This window comes from Xiphophorus hellerii, chromosome 3, assembly GCF_003331165.1.
Source record: "Xiphophorus hellerii strain 12219 chromosome 3, Xiphophorus_hellerii-4.1, whole genome shotgun sequence".
Taxonomy (NCBI): domain Eukaryota; kingdom Metazoa; phylum Chordata; class Actinopteri; order Cyprinodontiformes; family Poeciliidae; genus Xiphophorus; species Xiphophorus hellerii.
Window position 1 is genome coordinate 5,967,108 of NC_045674.1, and position 23,371 is coordinate 5,990,478.

At 35.1% G+C, this 23,371-nt stretch overlaps 1 protein-coding gene across 4 annotated transcripts in view; it reads left to right on the forward strand.

The window, feature by feature from the left end:
- The window catches only part of etv1 (ETS variant transcription factor 1), a 33,977-nt gene extending 13,486 nt beyond the window's left edge, over positions 1-20,491 (forward strand). For 3 of the 4 annotated variants that reach the window (XM_032559057.1, XM_032559061.1, XM_032559062.1), the window contains 8 exons: positions 4,848-4,977; positions 6,378-6,554; positions 7,499-7,746; positions 13,801-13,872; positions 13,973-14,041; positions 14,128-14,297; positions 18,249-18,350; positions 18,883-20,491. In XM_032559057.1, the coding sequence (XP_032414948.1) occupies positions 4,848-4,977; positions 6,378-6,554; positions 7,499-7,746; positions 13,801-13,872; positions 13,973-14,041; positions 14,128-14,297; positions 18,249-18,350; positions 18,883-19,104 (1,190 nt within the window). In that variant the 3' untranslated portion in view covers positions 19,105-20,491. The remainder of the gene's footprint in view (positions 1-4,847; positions 4,978-6,377; positions 6,555-7,498; positions 7,747-13,800; positions 13,873-13,972; positions 14,042-14,127; positions 14,298-18,248; positions 18,351-18,882) is intronic. The other variant, XM_032559060.1, reaches the window with a different exon arrangement.
- The last annotated feature ends 2,880 nt before the right edge of the window (positions 20,492-23,371 follow it).

Here is a 23,371-nt window from a genome sequence, read left to right on the forward strand (position 1 = left end):
AATAAACAACCATACAGTCGTTGTGTGAGAATTAAAACTGAGTTAAATGTATATATATTTATTTTTCTCAAACCGTTAGGTGACTGAAAATAAACAAATTCTGACTTTTATATCAGACTCTTTCTCACAATTAGATTTCTTTTTTTTCCCAAGTGGTTGCAGTCGTCTTCCGTATCGGTTGATAATCAAACCGATAACGATTTTAATCGTTACGATCAAAACTCAGATGTCATTCTGACTCTGTAACGTCTAAACGAGCACCGTCAAAAGGTCTCCCCTCAGGAAGTGTCTTTTTGACCTCCGATCGATGACCTGGAAAGGTCAGGCCCCCAGCGAGGGCTGCGAACAACCCCTGGGGCCCGCCGGCATGCGGGGCCGTGCGGCTGGGCCCCCAGGCGTTCGGCGGACAGACCCCTGCACACGCAGCAGATGTCAGTCAGTGGAGAGAAAAACCCAAAACAGCTGCTGGATCTCAATGTTTGATCTGCAGATTCACTGACAGTTCATCAAGTTTTCATCTCTCTGTCTGCTCATGCATTCTGCACTGCAAAAACACAAAATATCACCAAGTACTTTTGTCTAGTTTCCCTGTTTTTTTCCTAATATCCCAAAATTGCTTTTAGAAGTCACTTAATTAGTTAATTAACTCCACCTGTGTGCCAGGATAACACTGCAAAAACTCAAAATCTCAGCCAGTTTTATCTTTACCAACTGAACCTTCCAGAATGTTCTCAATAATCAAACAAAATTATAAATTTTCTTCACTAAAATCTGTTAATGCTGAAAAAATACAAAATCTTACCAAGTATTTTCTGTCTAGTTTGTAGTTAAAATATCCTAGTGCACTTGAAATAAGACAAAACGAACTTACAAGCAACTTTTCACCAGATACAGGAGATTATAAAGTCAATAATTCCTTAACATGGATAATTAAGTACTTATTACATTATAACATAGGATTCAATCAATCAATCAATCAATCAACTTTATTAATAACTCTGGTAGATTTGGTTACAGTGTCAGCTTTGTTTCCAGGCAAGAAACTTTACATCGAAACAACAATAAATATGAATATAACATGATTCAAAATGACCCGGTTTCCAACACTAATAAATATTAGAAACCATAAAAACAGTAAAAAAAAAAAGAAAAAAAATAGAGGATCTTTAAATACGGTATCCTTATTAGGCATTTTAAAAATATAAATAAAATAAAATAATATTAATACTATGCTAAGTTAAATTTTGGAAGCTTATGGCAACTGGAAACAGATTTTATAATTCTAGTTATTTTTACATTTTTGGATGAAATGTCTTCATCCAGATGGGAGGAGCCTGAACGGATGGAGGCAGGTAACCTCTGAACCTGCCTGGAATACCTGGATTATTTAGGATTAACTGGAAAAATGTTTTGTAATAAATAAAATAATCTGCTAATAGTACTGTTAAGAAAATCAGTATTAAGGATTTGTAACTTAAAACAAGCTCCTGAAAACTTTCTCTAAGTTAGTTTTGCTTTATTTCATGTGTATTAAGATATTTATACTAAAACGTAGCGCAGGGGTGTCCAAAGTGTGGCTTGGGAGCCATTTGCGGCCCTCGGAACAATTCTGTGCGGCCCTGGATCACCGTTCAGGCTGTTGATGCAGATTTAAAAACATCAGGGAAGTTTTCACTGATGCAAAAACAAAACATTCATCCGAGTTTTTGCTTTGAATTTCATTTCTTTTAATAATAAAGATTAGTTAAAATATTTTAGGTTAGTGCATGGTTTGCTGTTTCTGGCAAACTTGCAGGACTTTTTTTATTTTATGTTTTAAATATACAATCTACATAAATCTGACTGCTTTAATGTGTGTTTAGTTTATTTAAGAAGTAAGAATAATAAAAGAAAATAGTTTGCTGTTAAAACTTTGTGGTTTTTCAACTCGACATTTTTGACCCCCAGGCCAAAACGTTTGGACCACTGACGAAGACCGAAGTACCAAAAACCGTTAGGATTCTGAATTTAATCTCAAAATACTAAAAACATTCTTAGTATGACATCGTGTGTTTTAACGTGTGTTTTGTTTGCTTAAACTCGAGTCAGAATCAATTCCCTCTCTCAGAAATCTCTGTTTAATCTCAGAATTCTGAATTTAATCTCAAAATTCTGAATTTAATCTCAGATTTTTTTCTCTGAGGTCTCACTTTAATATCAGAATTGTGATTATTTTCAGAGAATTTTAACTTTAATCTCATATTTAGTTTCTCAGAATTCTGCTCTTAATCTTAGAATTGTGAAATTTTTCTCATAATTTCAACTTTAATCTCAAAATTCTTGGTATGATTTTGTGTTTTTTTTTTAAGTGTGGGATCGGTTCAACTCAAGAGTCAGAACCAATCCCCTTTCTCATAGTTCTTAATTTAATCTCAAAATTTTAATTATTTTCTGAGAATTCTGAGGTTTAATCTCAGATTATTTTCTTGAATTATGTTTAATCTCAGATCTCTTTACTTTACTCTTTTATTCTGACTTTACTATCAGAATTCTGACTTTTTATTATAATCTTGACATTAATCTCAAAATACCAAAAATACTTGGTATGATTTTGTTTTGTTTTTTTTGCAATGTGTTGCGTTTGCTTTCAACTAAAGAGTCAGAACTGATCCTCTTTCTCATAATTCTGAGTTTAATCTCAGAATTTTGACTTTATTTCTCAGAATTTTGACTTTCTTTTCTCATAATTCTGACTTTAATCTGAAAATACCAAAATACTTGGTATGATTTGTGTTATTTTTTTGAAGAGTCCTTCATTTTTGCTCTCAACTCCAGAGTCAGAACCGATCCCCTGTCAGCGCAGCGTGGGCCGACTCGCAGCGAGACGCCGATCGGCCAGGCAACCCGAGCCCGGCTTCATTCTGACCGACCAACTGGGCTTTCCTTCAGAGACGCAGTCGATTAGATTAGCGTTGATCACGACTCGAGATGATGGGATGTTAATCAGGACTGATCAGGCACTTAACAGCCTCTCAGATGGACCGGGCTCACGGTGGGGGCTGCAGGCCCCCCGGCCCCGCCCGGCCCGTCGGATCAATGCGCCCGTTGCTGTCGTCTGGAACGTATTGACAGCCTGCTGAAAGCAGATAAAGTATTTATAGGAGCCCGTTTTATGATTGTCATATTTCACCAGCAGAGCCCCCGCCAGGAAAAACAAATGAGATTTGAAGTGAGCTGTTTGTGTCAGTGACGGCCTGAGACGTCAAAATGGAGGACAGATGGAGTCGGTGTTGGTGCATTTCACTGCAAAAACACAAAATCTTACCTTTCGACACACGAAATGAGACAAAACTAACTCAAAAGTATCGTTTTATTTATTTCCCGATAACGGTCTTATGCAGACGTAAACACAGGTCCAACTTTGTCCCAGTTCATTGACATTTTATTCATGCAAATCTTCATTTTAGACATTTAACCTACGATAAGTATAGATGTTGTTTAAATCTGGAGACGACCGATGTCAGAGTCAAATTTATTTATACATCACTTTCAAAAACGGGTCAAAACTACAGAGAGTGCTACACAACAGAACTAACAATAAATTACCGTAAATTGGTGAAAAGATGTTTATTTTTCTGATGAAGGAAAAAGAAAACAAAAATACATTTCTCTCAGATAAACATTAACCCCGTTAAGAAAGGCTACACTGTAAAAAAAAAAATCTGTAAAATTTACTGGCAGCTGTCATGACTGTTGGTATTTTACCGTAAATTTTACAGATTTTTTTTTTTTGCAGTGTAATATTCATCAAATACGTCCATGAACATAATTAGGGTGAGAATAACGACAATAGACATAGGAAAGATTAAAATGAAAGTAACAGTAATACCAATTGTACAAAATAAATTGAAAAGATGTATAAGTAAATACAGGTGTTTCAATATGGATCTATTTAGATTGAAATTAAAGTTGTTTTTTTCATAATTAAATCTTAATTTAATTCTGTCTTTCCAGTTCATAATACTGGAAGTTTATGTTTTTTTTGCAATCAGAATTAAGACTTTAATCAAGAATTTATTGTCTTTGTTTTAGGTCAATAGTTATTTAATATTGATTAAAAAGTTCTGGTTCCATTGGCAGACAAATGTACTTATAACAAGATATTTTTCCCATGTTATAAGTGAAATAATCTACCAGTGGAACTATAACTTTTTCACCAATGTTAAGGAATTATTTACTTAAAATAAGCTCCTACATCTTGCTGATGAGTTACTTTTACATGAGTTTTGTCTTAATCAGATATTTGCACTAGAAACTAGAAAAAAAACGTTATAATTGTTTGTTTTTGTTTTGTTCTGTGTGTAAATTACACTGCAAAAACACAAAATCTTACCAAATAATTTAGGTCTAGTTTCCTGTGCAAATAAGACAAAACTAACTTACTAGTAACTTTTTTGTAAGGTGTAGAAGCTTGTTCTAAGTAAATAATTCCTTAATATTGATGAAAAAGTGCTAGTTCTATTGGCAGATTATTTAGCTTCTAACAGTAAATTTTTCCAATGTTTGAAGTTTTTTTATCTGCCAATAGAACAAAAACTTTTTCATCAATATTAAAGAATTATTTAGTTGAAACAAGCTTCTATATCTTGCTGGAAAGTTGCTTTTAAGTTCATTTGTCTTATTTTAAATGAAACAAGATATTTGCACTAGAAACTAGGCCAAACTTACTTGGCAAGATCTTGTGTTTTTGCAGTGCATGAGTTTATTTTTCCTTAGAAATGTACCTTTAGTATTAAAGTTGATGTGAAATGTGTCATTGGACCCCGGGGTGATTCAGGTGTGTTTGTCTCTTTGTCTCGGCGCTGCAGTGGCTTTCCACGGACTGCAGCTGAAGATCAAGCGGGAGCTGCACAGCCCGTGCTCAGAGCTGAGCTCCAACTGCAGTCAGGAGCGGCCCTTCAAGCTCCAGTATGGAGAGAAGTGTCCGTACAGCATCAGGTGGCCTGCCGCGCTCTTCACCGGGCCCGGTTAAAACATGGCCGACGCTTCATCTGAAGGGCTGTGCACAAGACGCTGAGATGAAACCTGATACTAACATGGAGGAGTGTTCATGAATGTTTGTGACTGCTGTTATGAATATTTACCAACTGTTATTTGGTAAACAAACCAAATAATAACACTTTATTTAGTAAAATTACCAAATAAAGAGTTATTATTTGGTGGATAATGACACTCGTAATGCAGAGTTTACACTTTTAATTAACTTTTAATCAGAGTTGGGTAGTAATGACAATAAATCAGTTACTCGTATGATACATTAAGATTAGCTCAATAATTTCCATTTGCATGTTTTTCTCTGTTTCTACCTAAATATTTTTGACTGACGTCTTCAGTCTGATGTTTCGGTCTGAACTAGAAAATTTTGTTTACAGAAACTTCATGATTCATTTTATTTGTTGTTTCTGCTGTTTTGTTTATTTATTTCGGATATTTAAATTGGGTTAAATGTTCATTAGAATTTGAAGTTTTGTTCTTGCATTATTACCGCTATATTACCTGAAAATGGTCACAAAACAACAACATTATCATTTATTGCGATAATTTCTGAGATTATTTATCATCCAGCAAATTTTTTATCACTACAGGCTTAGTGAGAACTAGTTACATTTAATCAATTACATTTGAATAACTTTTTGGGGAAAAAAAACAAAAAACTGTTAGGAGTATTTTTACTATTCTGTACTTTTACTTGAGTAATTTTATTACTTCAGTAAAATTTCTGTATTTTCAACCCACTGAATGAAAAACAAACTTGTTTTCACCAAAGATTCACCAGACAGACACACACCTGCACTTCCTGTTAAAGTTTTTTATTAAAAGAACATTTTCTTTTGCTTGATTTTGTGGGGGGAGGGGGGGTTGTTACTTATATAAACTATTGTTATTTTTTGTCTTTAAAATACCAAAGTTTTCACTTAACTTTCCATTTTGGCCGTCTAATGATGTCATTTTTAAATATTAAATGATTGATAGTTTGATCAGACTTTATACAAAATACTTTTTTACTCTGAGTAACTTCTTGGATGGCTACTATTTACCTGAGTACAATGTTTGGGTACTCTGCCCACCTTTGATTTTAATGCATGTTTTAATGCAACTTTGCATTAAAGGTGTCATTATTTACTGATTGACACTTCATGATAATCGTCATATACGTTCATAAAAACTCCTTCATGTTTATAAAAAGGTGTTATGTCTTTTGCACAGCTTTTCAAATAAAGTGTCACCAAAACTTGTATTGTTGTAACTTACCCAGCTTGGCTACAGTAACCTATTTCAACTAATTTGTGTCGCTCTGGACTCAGTACCCTGACATGTGGATTGTTTTGTTGCCGCAGTGCCTATGAGCAGAAGCACCACACAGGAATGAAGCCCTCCAGCCCAGTGACGCCCCCCTGCAGCACCCCGGTGTCCCCCCTTCACCATGGCTCGCCCACACCCAAACCGGACCGGACTTACGCTCACATCCCGCCCTCGCAGCCTCTCCCGGACAGCGCCTACTCCATGGACCACAGGTACCGCCGCAACGTCACCATTAACTCACTGGTTGCCCTGACAACTGACTGTAATGGTGCCAGTGTGTTTATGAATTTATTAATTGGCCAGAGGGGAAAACAACTTTGGCAGAACATTATTTTACTATTAACACTAGTTAATAGCAAAACACACAAATTTAGGGAGTATTTGTTTTCTAGTTTCTACTGCAAATATGTTATTACACTTGAATTAAGACAAAACTAACATAAAAGTAACTTATCAGGAAAATATAGAACCTTGTGTTATGAAAATAATTCCTTGGTTTTCATGAAAAAGTACTAGCTCCATTAATTGCGCCGTTGCCTAGCAACCCCAGCCAAGCCCAGGCCGTTACCTAGCAACCCAGTATTAATTCCATTGGCAGATTATTTCACTTATAACATGGTGAAGTTGTCTTGTTGTAAGTGAAATAATCTGACTGTGAAACTATTTTTTATCAATATTAAGGAACCTGCTAAGATTTTGTGTTTTTGAAGTGTAAAAAGATACTTTAAAAGGCTTTAGAGCATTTTGGAGTTGCTCTGTACTTTCACTGAGATTTTTGCTTTTACAAACTTTCATTCCTGCCTTTCTGAGGGAAAAATTTGCTTCTTTGGGTTAAACTTCCAACAGTGTCTTCAGTCAGAGGCTTCTTCAAATTTGCTGCAATACAGCCACATATCCATGCAATAGGCAGCTACAGGAGATCTTTCCTGCCAACGGCCATCACTATCACTAAGAATATGAGTTAATTTGAGTTTAGTATCTTTGAATTTGAGTACTTTTGGCTTTCTTATCCCCCTACAACTTAACAGTGTTGAAAAATACCTAAAATAATTAATTGCTTATAGAAAAACTGTTATTTTCCTTTCTCTTTTATTATTTCTCCCATTTTCTTATTCTAATATTGTGTGCCTAATGTGTCTGGTGACTGCTTTTCCAGATTTCGACGTCAGCTCTCTGAGCCGTGTCACTCGTTTCCCTCCCCGCCGACGATGGCCCGGGACAGCCGGCCCATCTACCACCGGCAGCTGTCGGAGCCCAGCATCCCCTTCCCCCCTCAAGGCTTCAAGCAGGAGTACCCGGACCCCCTGTTTGAACACCCGGCCATGATGGGAGCGCCGCTGCCCCACGCCTACCCAGCCAGCATGATGATCAAGCAGGAGCCCAGGGACTTCACCTACGACTCAGGTGAGAGGCGAGAACAAGTTAACGATTTGATTTCACTTTTTTCACCCGCAGAAGATTCATTTTAGCAGTGAGAGATAATAAGCAATAAATCAATTGATCAATTCATTTGCTTTTCTCATTGTTTGTGTAATTCAGTTAGTTTTTATTAGTTCTTTGAGTGTGTTTGCTGGTTTTTAAATGTTAAATGTTTAGTTTCAGATTAGTTTTTATTTAGTTATTGTGGTAGTTTCAGTTTTTCATATGTAGGTTGATTTAAAGGTGCAGATTTCAAAAAGGTTAAAACTATTTTATTTGGACATTATTATGTCATCACCTTTACGTTACTTGAAAATGGTCTTAAAAAACAATTTTATCGTTTATCGCAATAACTTTTGGGACAATTGATCATCCAGCAAGATTTGTTATTGTGACAGGCTCAATGAGAGGGAAGAAATTGACTAAATATTTTTGTTTAAATAAATGAATTAGTAATAAATAATTAAGGGTAATTAATGGGGAGAAACTATAGCTAACTGGAATTACATTGAGTGTTTATTAAAGTAACTACTAACATGTTGAAATTGGCATAATATCCTTTGTTTTTGTTTATGAATCTACTTATTAGAATTTCAAACTGATGTGAAAAAGATTTTTTTCTTCCCCTCACACAAGCAGTTTACGTCAGCTGTCGGCAAATTACGGCGCTAACGCTAGTCTGTCAAATGGTGACAGCGAACGTTGTGATAAAACACCAGTCAGCTGGTTGGTCAGCGATAATTGAAAACATTTTTAAAATGCTATCTTGTGTTGAGTATTGATTTCCCAATGCATAATCACAATACAATTAGGCCTGTCACAATAACAGATTGTGCTGGATGATAAATTGTCCCAGAAGTTATCGCGATAAACGATACTATTGTTGTTTTCAGAGCTTTTCCAGGTAATTTAATGGCATAATAATGGAAGAATCCATTCTCAAAGATCAATAAACATTTAACACTGGAGCTGGAAGACATTTTAAATATCCAAAATAAATAAAGGAAACAACCAAAACAGCAAATAAAATTAATTATGAAGTCTCTGTAAAGAAAATTAGTTGAGACCAAGTGACCAGTGAAGAACTTTATCATCCAGTTTTTGGTAAAAAGAGACAATAAATCATGCAAATTTAAATTATTGAGCTCATTTTAATTTATCGATTAATTGATTTATTACCTAAATCCAATACCAATACATTGATCTTTTCAATTCTGCACCTATAAATCAACCAAAGTATGAAAAAACTAAAACCACTACTGTAACTACTAAAAACTAAACTAAACACTTAACATTTTAAAAACTAACTGAATTAGACAAACAAAACAAATGAAACCTTTAATGAAACCCAAAAGCTGTCCTAACCCTGCTGAGAGGAGACATTATGAGAGGGGGCGTCGTCTATTGAGTTTGCCTGTTATTACAGTAGAGGCGGGGTTCTGGTCGGGGTCCGCGTTGTTCACCACTTCCTGTAGAGCTTTAATGGAGAAAAGGAAAGAAGAAGAAGAAGGGTTGGTTTCAGTCCTCCCACTCATGTTAGCTCCCTCTGGTTGGACACTAAAGGGAGCTGGTCAGGAGGCGGCGCCGCAGCGTGAATGAACATCCGCTGGACCGTTGGGTTCATTCACAAGGAGAGACAGAGCTGTGTCCAGTCAGGAGAAAAAACATCGATGAGATGAGTTCAAGAAAAGAAACTCATAAACTGCTGCGACTCCATCTGTGTGCCGACCAGCCGCAGTAGCTGTTTTTCTTTTTATTGAAAAACCAGATAACTGTGAATTTTTGGTGTTTTCTCGCTCCTCGGTACAATAGATGCGCTCACCAGGTTTCACAACTGTGTGGCTTCTAAATACCAATTAACACCACTGGATAATGCCAGAAGAAACACATGGCTGCTCTGCTAAGACGTCCTACGTCTCGACAGACACTCTCTTAGTAGCTACTTGGTTGTTTCTGGCCCGTTGTCAGCGCTGTTATTCTCACAATCAACTGATCTGAATCTTTTAATCAATTATTTTTCTTAAATTTAACAACATAATGAAAGAAGTCTGGATCACATATAAAAACTTAAAAAACAAACAAAAACATTAAATAATAATTAGAGATGAACCGATCTGATATTGATATCTGTATCGGTTCTGATATTGACAATGTGCCCGATCTATGCAGTCTAATTCTATGCTTTCAGCTCTGAGTGACGTCATTCTTTATTATTTATTTTACATTATCTTTAGGATTTCTAATTACACTCTCTGAACCATTTGAAAGAAGATTTATTTTTAGACGTTTGACCAATTGTTTATGTGAGTTTCACTTGCTTTATTGAACAAATTAAAGTTGTTTTTACAAGTTTCACCAGGTTTGTGAAGCTATTGGTGAGTTTAATTGAGGTGTATAGTGTAGAGTTAACAAATTCAGAATATTTATGTCTTTGTTTTAAAAAAGGAAACATTTTAAATCAATGCAGCAATGTTTTTCTGTATCGGATCAGTTCTGGTCAATACTAAACCTCAGATATCTGTATCGGTATCAGAAATTTAAAAAGTGGATTGGTGCATTCCTATTTACTAAAGTACCTAAAATTACCTAAAACTACAGATCTCCATCTGCTAGAGATGCTAATTTTTTAATGTTGGTTCTGATTTTTAGGGTCACGATTCAAATATTGATTCAGAAAATATTTTTCAATCAAAAACCAATTGTTCTATTCTAGCAGTTTACAGATTCTGTTTAAATTAAAAAAGGAAAATAAACTATATTTAAAGAAAAATAGGTTGTGCATAAAATGAAATTAAATTACTAGTATTAGGTTAGTTTAGCTGCCTGCCTTTTTCTTAAATTAAAAAAATACCAAACAATTTTTTTCAAACAAGTTTTTAAAAAGAAGAAAAAAAGCAATCAGAACAGAGAAAACATGTGCACACATAACCAAGAACAAAATAATTTATTTACTACTACTTACCACACTTATTTAATCCTACTTCTTATCTCAGTTTAATTAAATACATAACTTACTGACTCAATAATTATCAAAACTTTGTAATTAAAACCCTGTTATAATGTTAGTGTGCCTGTTCAATACACTGGGCTAAAAAGCCAACAAATAAATTATATTACATAAAGAAATGTTTAAAAATACCCACCCTGGGTGATTGGACGCGTAACGCGATGTGCATTATCGATAGCGATAGCGATATGCAAATGAAGCAGGAAAAACAAAACTTAAACATATTTTAAAATCGATTTTTGAGCAATTTGAATCAATTCCCAGGACTACAAATTGCTAGTTTTTCCCAACAACTTTCTACATTCCTTTTACTTTGTAAATGGTAAAAACAATCAAAAAACTTGTAATAGTACAGTCAAACAACATCAAACATCACATGATGAATAAAAATAAACCCATTTAAAGCGTAATTTTGGTGTAAAAACGTCTCCAGCTGCAGTGCAGAGGCAGGATGGAGGATGAGGGTGTGTTTATTAGCAGCCGCCGTTCAGCATGTTGACAGCAGCAGGCCTGTCGGAGAGGATGGGAGGGGAATTGTAATTTCATTAGCAGCAATTTCCTCTACAGGCCCATTACTTTGATGGAGCTCAGAGAAATGTTTATGGGCCTAAATGAAGGGCCTCAGTGTGTTTATTGAACATTCGCTCTGCTGCATGTTCGGCTGCTTTCTTCAGCGCAGCAACTTTAGAAAATGGATAAAACATTTTGAAAGTGTTTGATACAGAAATATTTTGTGATTACATTGTTGTTGTTTGGAATATTTGATTTTTGTTGAGGATATCAAATATAACATTTCTGAATTTTTTTTCATGCTCGGTTTTTATTTTACTACGTATTAAAAGTGTGTTTGAAACTTAAACAACAGCTTCACTGCAAAAACACAAAAGTTTACCAAATGTTTTTGGTCTAGTTTCTGCTGCAAACATCTTTTTCTTGAAATAAGACCAAATTAACTCACAAGTAGCTTTTCAGCAAGAAGTAGGAGCTTGTCTTTAGTAATATTGATGAAAACGTACTATTTCCACTGACAGATTACTTCACTTATAACATTTTTCCTGTGTTTTTTATCGATATTAAGGAATTATTGACTTAAAATAAGCTCATATTTCTTTTTGAAAAGTTACTTGTGAGTTAGTTTTGTCTTATTTCAAGTGTACTAATATGTTTGCACAAGAAACTAGACAAAATACTACTGATATACTAAATATTAAATGCAAAGATATATTGTGTTATATCCCAGTTATTGCTAATAAAATTTTTTGATTTCTAAGTTTTGTTATATTTTCCTTCTCATGTTGAAAGCAGGAGCATTAAAGTTACTGATTAGGTAAATTTTTATTATTAATGTAGATCAGAGGAGCCATAGTTTACAGCTTCAGCTAACATGTGAGTGTTTCACTATTCACTATTTAGCCTTTTGGCATTTATTTCAAATCACTAAAATACACTGAAAACATGGTTTTGGTTTGGAAACTAAAGAGGGTCATGGGTATTTTTGAAACATTTTACAAAGTTTGTTCTGAAAAGATAAGTCTTAAGCAAATGTAAAAGTCAAAATGTTCCCATTTGTTAGTATATTTGCTTCCTTATCTTGTGTGGATGGATAAAAGAAGAATTCATTGTTATCTGGTTGTCTCTACTAAATAGAGATACAATACATCGCAATAGATAAATACATTGTTTTGTTTGCGTTTGATGTCAAATATGCTAAGATAAGACCAGTTTAAATGAAAATGCTGCTTTAATTTTGTGGTTTTATATATAAAAAGGATAATTATAAGTAATTTCTATGTAGTCATTTATCTTGAAACATTCTTTAACTTTTCTGGGTTTGATGTGTAATAACTAGAAAATTATTACAACAGTGCAATGTTTGTCTTGGACCAGTTTTAGAATATTTTCTCAATAGGACAGTGAAATAATAAATGTGTTAAACTGGATAAATAAAAATGTAATCTATCCATGTTATGTAATGGTAGATTTAGCTAACTTCAGCTTCAGCTAGAGTAGCGCCTTAGCTAGCTTGCTGCAGCAGGAAAATACAGAATATAATACAATGTGGTCTGATAGCTTATTTTGTCCAAATAAGATTGTGGAATGGCATTTATAATAAATTAATGAGTAATTTCACACAGTTATTTATTTTTTTTTAATCACTGTGTTGCTACGTTAGCTTTGGCAAAAGAAGTGCTAAAATAATTTTCTGTAAAAGAAATAAACTAACTTCTATTAATCAAATTTGATTAAACTGGTTAGAAATAGTTTTAGAAAAATAAACATTAATTATATTTAGCTTTCAAATAAAATGGCCACTCGTGGTCTGGTGAGTTAGCTGTTAGCTCAAACTTTAGCTCATCTGCTACCATAGTACAATGTTTTGTAAAATATGACCTTTCACCAGGTCATCTTGCTTTTTTTGTTTTTTAAATGGGGTGGAGGTGTTTGTGAGAGTCAAATATGAAAAAATGATATCAAATGATTTTCAGAAGGTATGTGACCAACAAATATCATATTAGCTTTAGCTTACATGGTACAATTCTTGTTAAAGAAAGAAACACCTGCAGTCCTGATAAGTGGTTATAAAGTAAAACGTGGAAACAAAATCAGAAAACAGTTTACGATGTGAAGTGGCTTTTCTTCAACCATTTTCTTCGGTTAATGTCCGCCATTGCACAGGTTTCTTTTTGTAAAAAACAGACGCTAGCACCAGCAGGTTTGTTCCAAATAAAATAAAACTGTAGTGGCATTTTCTGTCCCCACGTTATGAAAACCTTACATCATATCAACACGTGTTTGGATATTGTGTGATGAACCAGTGGAGAGGCCCAGGGCCAGCATTCACAGGGAGATACAGTTCGCTCGCCTGTGGCTGCAAGGCGTTACAATGCCGTTGCTGGAGGGCATTTTCTTTAATCAGTGCCGCTGGTGCATTGATGGAACAGGCTGTGGCTGCTCTCAGAAAGCTGAGATCGTGTTCTTATTGCAGCCTTTGGGCCCTTTAACACCCACTCTCGTTCTTGCCTGGCTTTCAGCAGAAGTGCCTAGCTGCCATTCTGTCTACTTACGGCAAGACGGCTATCTGGCTCACACTAACAGGACTGAAGGTACTAACGAAGACGCCTGCTGATGTCGTAATGCTGCTTCATGTGACGTTTCCCCTCTCAATGTTACATTAAATTGATCTAATATCTGTTTTTATTTAAGGTTGTATGTTTGACAAAGTGGTGAGGCACTTCTACGACGACACCTGCGTCGTACCTGAAAAAGTCGAAGGTGAGTCAGCGGACATTTCTTAGCATATCTGATCTGTTTTTAGTGTTAAGGTGTGTAAAACGATGAATTTATTCTGTTTTCCATAGGTGACATCAAGCAGGAGGCGGCCCTGTACCGCGAGGGCCCGTCCTATCAGCGCCGAGGCTCGCTGCAGCTCTGGCAGTTCCTGGTGGCTCTTCTGGACGATCCGTCCAACTCACACTTCATCGCCTGGACCGGCCGTGGCATGGAGTTCAAACTCATCGAGCCAGAAGAGGTAAAAACCTCAGAAATACTAAATATTTATGTCATATTTGTTAGGAAATGGTTTCTTCATAAGGTTTTTAGTAGATTTTACTAAACATTATGGTTGAAAACTGAGATTTTTGCCACTAATATTTATTCACTCCTTGTGGCAGGAAGCACACTTTGCTCTGATTTAGGCCTGAAATGATGAATTGGATTAATTTTGATTATTGAAATAATCATCAACTAATTTAGTAATCGATTAGTTGTTAACTTGAGTATCCAGACTCATAAAAAGGCCATTTGCTGACTGCAGACGCATCGTTTGCAACAAATGATCAAGCGTTCGTGAAAGGAATGTTGTCTTATTGCATTTTATACAATAAAATGTTTACTTTGTCACTTAATAAAGCAACTGGATTATTTGTTTATTTAGCATAATTTAATACATTTCTAATATTGTATAAAACAGGTTTATGTGTTTGAATGAAAAATCTGATTTTCGGACAATAATTGTCATTTTGCTGTGAAATTAAAGGTCTGAGACTTTAATATTTTTTATGAATCAGTTGAGGAATCTTCTGGGTTCATACAGTTCGTAGAAATTTGAAAGATGCTCAAACTTTAATGTTACAAAATGTTTACATTTTTTATAGTGTTTAAACTGCCAGTCTACATAAGTACATAACATTTTGTAATAAATTACTGAGAACTGAAGTAAATTTTATTGGTTATTTTGTCTTTTATGGAAATGACTGATGTTTTTTTTCTAATCTGTGTATTGGATGTATTTTCAAACCAGATATTTACATATGTCATATAAAAAGACATATTACCGTCTTTTCTCATGTCTGACATTAAATTAAGCTGAATTTTCTCTGTTTTATGTCAGGATTACAGAATGTTTACTCTTTAAGTTAACACACATTTTCTCAGTATTTTCTAGAATTGCTTTTTAAGTTGTATGACTTTGGTCATATGTTTTGGGTTTCCTTCCTCAAGCTTCTCGCAATAGTTTGCTGTAATTTGGTTCCTTTCCTCCTGACAGACGTGATGTAACTGAGCCAGATTTTTAGGTCAGCTTATTCACACACACTTTTACCACTGCCTATCAATTTCCTGAGGGCCTGAGATTAAGTGGTGGCCACTCCAAAAGATTGGCCTTGTTGACCTTAAATTGACATTTTATGCAAAATTCACATTTTGCACATTTTTATATTTCCATTTGGGTCACAACTGCATTCAAAACAGGCAAAGTGCTTAAAAAAACTAAATTTATTTTATAGCAATAACCTCATGTTTATTGGTGCCTAGAAAATGAGCCATTTCAAAAACGTCCTGATTGTTAAGTCAGAATTGAGGGGCACTTCCTGTTACCTAGCAACCCCAGGCAAGTGGAGCCCTAGTGGAGCTCCAGCATGTTTGTTCAGCTAGTTTTTCCACTCTATGTGCTGTACAATGGCTGCTGGAAAAGACAAGTGTTTTGTTGTTGATTTACTGTTCAGAAACCACTTGCTGTGTTCTTGTTGGTTGTGTAGGAGGATCCACTTCTGCTTTTCAGTGACGTATGGTTGCAGCCATTTTCATATGCGAGTGTAAAAATTGAGTTGGGGGGCCTGACCAGAAGGAGCTTATTTGGATTTGAAGTGACAAGAATTCATGGTAGTTTAAGTTAAATCTCACTTGATATGTAGGTTTTAAATGTAGATATGTGGGTTTTTAAATGTCTATGTCTAAACATAGACATAGACAACAAAGTCTGTCTACATTTATGTAAACCTCTTTACTCTAATTTCCATTTGCATGATTTATTGTTCTTCTCTTTTTTCCAAAAACTGGATGTCAAAAGTCTTCAGTCTAGTATGTTGGTCTCAACTAGGCCAGTTCTGTTTACAGAGACCTCATAATTAATTTTATTTGTCGTTTCTGTTGTTCTGTTTATTTATTTTGGATATTTAAAATGTCTTCCAGTTCCAGTGTTAAATGTTCATTAGAATTTAAAGTTTATTGATCTTTGTTCTTACATTATTATGTCATTATTGCCATTATATTACCTGAAAATTGTCTCAAAACAAGCAATATTATCATTTATCACAATAACTTTTGGGACAATTTATCATCTAGCAAAATTTGTTATCGTGACAGAACTATTCACTTGTTTCTTTTCTTTTGTGTAACAAAAGGAAGTGGAATAGAATAATAACTGCCCAAGGTGTTTTGTTGTAATATCATAAAGTCAAAATGAGAATTTAAAAGCAAAATCAGATAATATTAAATTATAAATCAGTCAATTTTCAAAAGACATTTTCCTAACGGCGCAGCTCTAGCTGGTGGTTAAGTCTGGATCTGTGCATGCCCACTCCACCCACAGTGGGCCTCAGTTACTGCTGTGGGGGGTTGATCAGCGGGTGGGAGTGTAGGAAGCAGGAGACAGATGAGCAGGTGGCAGCGGTCCACGGAGCCCGGCGGTGGGTGGAGGTGCGGGCCAGCCGCAGCCACCAGGGGGTCCATTCATACCATCAGGTGACGTAGCAGACAAACGCTAGCTAATAGCACCTGGCTTTACAGGTGTAGGATAAAAACAGATACATGGAGCACCGCAGAAACCTTACCAACTATTTTTGGTTTCTAATGCAAATATCTTAGTTCACTTGAAATAAGACCAAACTGACTTGCAGGTAACTTTTCAGCAAGAAAAGTCAATAATTTCTTAACAAGACATTTTTCTCATGTTAAAAGTAAAATAATCTAGCAACTAGAACTTTTTCATCAATATTAAGGAATTATTTACTTTAATTAAGCACCTATGTATTGCTGAAAAGTCACTTATAAGTTATTTTTTAATTATTTTAAGACAGGTAAGATATCTACACTAGAAATTAGTGTAATACTTGTAATATTTTGTGTTTTGTGGTTTAGTAAAATTTGCCTACACTTTCATAATATAGTTGCTTGCTAAAGTAATCACGCCCTGTAAAGTTATCTTTCACATAGTTACAGACAAAAACTGCAGCTATGTCTTTGTAAAATAAAATCTTTGTGATATAAAGATTACCAAGTACCAAGATTACCAAGATACTTATGGTACTTAATACTTGGTACTTGGTATGGTGTTATTGGTACAAACAACCAATAATACTTGGTAAGATTTTTATGTTTTTTGTGCAAAACACAAAATCTTACCAAGTACTATTGGTATGGCTTCTAGTGTGAATACTTAGAACAGTTTAAATAAAATAAAATTAACTCATATGTAAATCTTCAGCGAGAATTATGAGCTTCTTTTAAGTCAATAATTCCTTAATATTTATTTTATAAATGTACTAGTTCCATTGGCAGATTATTTCACTTATAATAAGACATTTTCACCAGGTTATAATCTGCCAGTGGAACTAACACTGGGTTGCTAGGTAACAGGTTGGGCTTGGCTGGGGTTGCTAGGTAACGGCGCAATGCAGGTTGATTGTGAAGTAAATGGAACTATTCGTTTTTCATCAATATTAAAGGGATTATTGGCTCTGAACAAGCTGCTATATATTGCTGATAAGTTACTTATGAGTTAGTTTTGTTTTATTTTAAGTGTATTAAGACATTTTCACTAGAAACTAGACCAAAAATACTTGGTAATATTTTGAGAGCAGTAAAGCTGGAACGAGAGAAGATGGAGCGAGTGGTGGTGTGAGTTTGGACGCGATGCCGGATGGTGGGTGGTCTGCTAGACAGGTGCTGTAACATCTGCTGCCTCCTCAGCTGGCCGTGTTGACAGGCTGCTAATGAACACATCCCTGGTCAGGTCTGCACAGTCTGGACGCAGAATAATTACCATTATTAGGACAATACAGATTAATAAGTTTGTTTAACATTTCAGCTGCTGCTGCTGCTGCTGCTGCTGGCTTCATGTGAGGGAAACCATCTCTGAATGTCTGGGATTGTTTTCATTTTGGCGTTCAGACTGTTTATTTTTGTTTTTTGCTTGGTAAAGGTGGCGCGTCGGTGGGGGATCCAGAAGAACCGGCCAGCGATGAATTATGACAAACTCAGCCGGTCGCTTCGCTATTACTACGAAAAGGGAATCATGCAAAAGGTAAAAGAAAGTCTTCATATGCAGAGAATATATACATATATTATTTTTTAAAATGATAATCTGCAGAATGTTTTATCTTTAATTTACCTATGAAACTCATTGATACCCCAACTAATTATAAATTCCATTATTTTTATTTTTATTTTTTTCGTAACCTTTTCCTGACATATATTGATATCACCACTCAGTTGGCATGTACTCTTGTTATTCCCATTTTGAAGAGAATTGGGTGAGTGAGTATTAAAGAAAATGAAAAAAATGTCTCAGTTGTAATTATTTAATTATAACCTGCCAGTGGAACCAAGACTTTTTTTAATCAATATTGAGGATTTATTGATTTAAAACAAGCTGATATATCATGCTGAGTAAGTTACATTTAAGTTAGTTTTTGTCTTATTTCAAGTGTACTAAAATATTAGTTCTAGAAACGAGACAAGTATAATTGGTCGGATTTTGTGTTTTGCAGTGTAACACAAGCATTTGTCTCGACATCAAACAGGGAAAAAAACGCTTGTGTTTTTTTATCGACCAGGTTGCCGGGGAGAGATACGTCTACAAGTTTGTGTGCGACCCGGAGGCCTTGTTCTCGATGGCGTTCCCCGACAACCAGCGGCCGGTGCTGAAGACGGACATGGAGCGTCAGATCAACGAGGAGGACACTGTGCCGCTGTCGCACTTTGACGAAAACATGGCGTACGTTCAGGAGGGGCCCTACTGCCAGCCGCACCCCTACAGCGAAGGCTACGTTTATTAGCGACACGCGCACCTTCACTCCGCCGTGCCGCCCCCCTCCTCCGTACACCTGAGACTGTCATGTCCTCTGATTCACAGTCGCTCGGGGAAAAAGACTGAACACACACAGAGTGGCACTTCCCTCAATCTGCCCAACATCAACACACTCACTCATCTTTGCTCTTGTCTTTCTGGCGTCCAGAGAGTGCACTTTATGGACAGGAACAGCACCAGAGTCTGTGTGTTTGGCGATTTACCCGTTTATGTTTGTACATTACAGCTGAACGCATTCTGTTTATCTTTATTTTTTATTATCATTTTGAGCATGAGGCTGGAACTTCGGCTTCCTGCAAAAGGAACTCGTCTCTGCACATGTGAAGCAAATAGAAGAAGGAAAAACTCTTGTTTTGTCCTAATGCAAACATCTTGTACTGGAAATCTAACAATGCTTCCACGGAGACGAGATTGTTCTTTGACAGACTGACGCAGTGGTGAAAAAAAGGACATTTTTAGCCGTTTAGGTGGGAACTTCCTCCCCTCCAGGCTGACCCAGCTCTCTGCCATGACTCCAACCAAACTGTAGATCTTCATCATGTAGATGTTTTTGCTGTAACAACATCATTTCCTCATCAACTAAAAAAAAAAAAACAACCTTGTGGGTCACAGCTACAAGGATGCACTGGAATCTTTTAGGATAATCATCAGAGAACTCGGTCGCTGTGTAAAAGAAAAAGAGAAAAAAAAACTGATTTGTATTCATTTTTCATTCAGGTGTTCAGTTTTTCAGTGAAAAACAGGTGACTTCTATGTACAGTTAAAATTAATTCAGAATACCTATTGCATCCCCAAATTTCAATAAGTGGATTTAATCAGCAAAAGAAAAAAAAATTTTAAATATTTTTCTTTACATTTTTTCAGTTCAGTTCCAGGTGAACGCAATGTCTTTGTTTCTGAAAAAATAAAATAAAAGTTGCTCTGCCATCATTAGTTTGCTTTTTGGTAAAACAAAAAGAGCTATTTAGAAGTTTATAATGTGGTGAAATAAAGGAAGTCGTGTTATATTATAATGTTGTATAATCAGGTACATGCACATTTTGTTGCTGCTTCAAATTGTAAGTGTATTTTCTAGTCAAGGTAAAAGGAAATCAAAAAACTGAAAGCGTTTCGCAACTTTGGCCTGCTGCTCTGATTTGTTTTTTTTTTTTTTTTTTTTTTTATTGTTTTTTTTTCATCCATGCATCCAGAAAAAAAACGTCTGGTCTGTCTGTTTTGGGAGATTTACATATGTGGGATGAGATTGGCAATAGGAATGTTCTGTAATAAAATAGTAAAAAAAAAAAAAACTCAATTATGTCCACTTGTTAATGCTTACATAATTAAACAATCACATGAAAGGTTTTGTCAAAAGATTTTTGTGCTTTGTTTGATATAGGCATCATTTGGTTTCTGGTTTTAAAATATGTCACAGTTTTAAAGGATATGATTTGAAAGTAAATTTTTCCATCATACTGTTTCTGTGATTTGAATTCCTACAAAACTACACTGACCAAATCAAGGAAATTTACCTGCCTGCCCTCCCCATGTCATCCAGAAAATTTGTTTAGGGGGAAAACTGGATAAATTATTGCTTAAAATTCACTTTTAGATAAGGACAAAGTCTTCTGAAAACAAATATTAGCTAATGCTAATTAACTAATACGATAATGGTTTTTTTGCTAACTTTGAAAACTTTTAATGCAGTTACTTTCCCTTAAATAACTTCTAATTTTTTTCTGGAAAAACTAAAAGTATTTAAAGTAATAATTGACTTGGCTGTTTTGTAAACATTCAGTCAAATAAATAATTTCTCTGTTGAAGTTTCGGTTGTCACGTAGTTAGACGTTTATGTTCATGCTCTTATTTTGAAGTGGCGATTTACGCCCCATTTCCATTTCCTCCTCTCACGTTCTCTTCGTTTCTTTTTCACTAACAACTTTATTTCAAACAATAAAAATACAAGAACAAAATAAAACATGCACAATGTAGAACAATATATAAACATTAATACCGTAGAAAAGGTTAATTATGTTAAAATAAATTCATGTAGTCTTTCAAGGGCATAATTTGAACTGAAGTTAGTGCGTTAGCATTAGCTTCTGTGCTTTAAAGCTAGTAGCAACTAACTTCATTTAGCAGTCACATGTAAGCTTTACACATGGGAATTGCTGAAAACACAAACTTGTGCTTACTTGAATGTTAAATGTTTTGTATTTAATAATTAATTAAATCATATATAACATGGAGTAACGCAAAATGCTTCACAGAGATTAAAAACAGAAGGATTTTATATATATCAAATAAAATTTAAGTTTGTTAAGACATTTTATCTCTCATTAACAATTATTAATTGACTTACAAAATAAAGTTTGGGTTTCTGAGTTGCATTGTGAAGGAAACTAAAATGTGACGACTAACAGATCACGGCTTCTTTCCTAATTTCTAATTTAGTCTGGGAGGAAAAATAAATAAAAAGCACAAAGCATTTAACCAAAATGACACCTGAAGAAAATCAATGCCTAATTTAAGACACCACTTTTTCATGTAGGTGAATTGTTTCTGTCTTTTGTTTCTCACACACACACAAAAACACTGCCTTAAAGTTATTATTTCCTTCTTGAAAGTGTCACTATTGCTAAAAATCAATGACTAATTTAAGGAAGCATTGTTTAATTGCTTCCACTGATGGGAAAAATGAAAACGGATGTGTAAGTAATGAAAAAAACCTACTTGCCTTAATTTGTCAGAGCAGGTTACAAGCCAACCCCATTACAGTCTCTTCTCTTGGACTTATTTATTGATTGTCTGTAGTGTTGGGAATTGGCCTTAACTTAAACACCTGATTGCTTCCCTCAGGATATTTAACATCTAATCTGACATATACACACAAGAAAACAGCTGAGCAGCTTTTAATACGATCAATGTGATTTTTTTCCCTTAAAAATTACAATAATCTAGATAAAAGAAACTGTAGTATAAAAAATAACAGTATATATGTGTTATATAAAAACAAAAAGTAGAATTCTGTAGTAATTGACTGATAATTTGACAGATGACATTTGTTTTATAAGAATTAACAATGCAGTGTAATTGTTTTTGCAAAATTTTCAAGATGCATTAAATTAAATCAGACAACATTTATTTTAGTTTTACATTACCTCTGTGAATTCACCCACAAAATGAATATTTTTATGGAATAAAATTTTAAAAAACTCCAAATGATACATTTTTATTTTAAATTAGACCGCATTGAGTAAAAGATAATAATTTCCCAGGTGGTTTGTGTTATATTTCAAAATGGATGGGATTTCTTTTTCAGGACTTTTTACTGTTTTAGATGTTTTCAAAGTTGTCCGATAAGGAATTGTAAAATATTTACAGGGAGAATATTTTTGTGATTTCGGAACTAAATTGCGTTTTAAAACCTAAACTGTAACATAAAATTAAGAATTTAAACATCCATCTGACTGTAAATGGAGTACACTTCATCCAAATCTGTATTTTACAGCTTTTTTCCTGTTTTTATCTTCTTTGACTATTTTTAAACCTACTTTAATAATACCTAAAACAATAATCAATTAGTTTCAAATTGTTTATTAAAAATGTTTATTTGTGAATTGACCCTCATAGAGAGATTTTCCTGATAAGTTTTCAAATATCAGTAGTTTTTATGAGTCCTGTTTTTGTTAAGAACAGATAGAAATGTTTTACTGGAGGATCTTTCACTGATTGCCTCGGAGGCTTGCCTGCGGTTTGACGTCTGCTGTTTAAATGAGCTTCACGGTTTCGGACCAGACACAAATGACTGTGGTATAAATTCAAATGCCCGTCATTGAAATCTGATGCAAATATGTCGGTGCTTTAAATATGCGGTGGCTTCTCCGTGTGAGCTGCCGCCCCGGCCACCTCTGCAGCGCGCCGAACAGCCTGAAGGTCACTCGCAGGATTACTTGTCTTACACCTTTTAAAGGCGATCTGTCGCCAAGGCCGAAAATCACCATGCAAATCCTGTTATCTGGCCCCCGCTCAGGAAATCAGGGCCTCGGCCTTCAACATATTCACCATTTATGGACATATGTTTTACATCCTGCGCCACCGGCCAAACCCCTTCCCACCTCTTCTGCACTCCCAGCTAATATTCTGTGTATCTGTAGCTGTGAATTGTGGTTCTCCCCCACTGTAGCAAACAGATGGCCACTCGATTCTTGAGTCATCACAAACCCATTACGAGAGCGACTCGTCCTCAGCCAGGC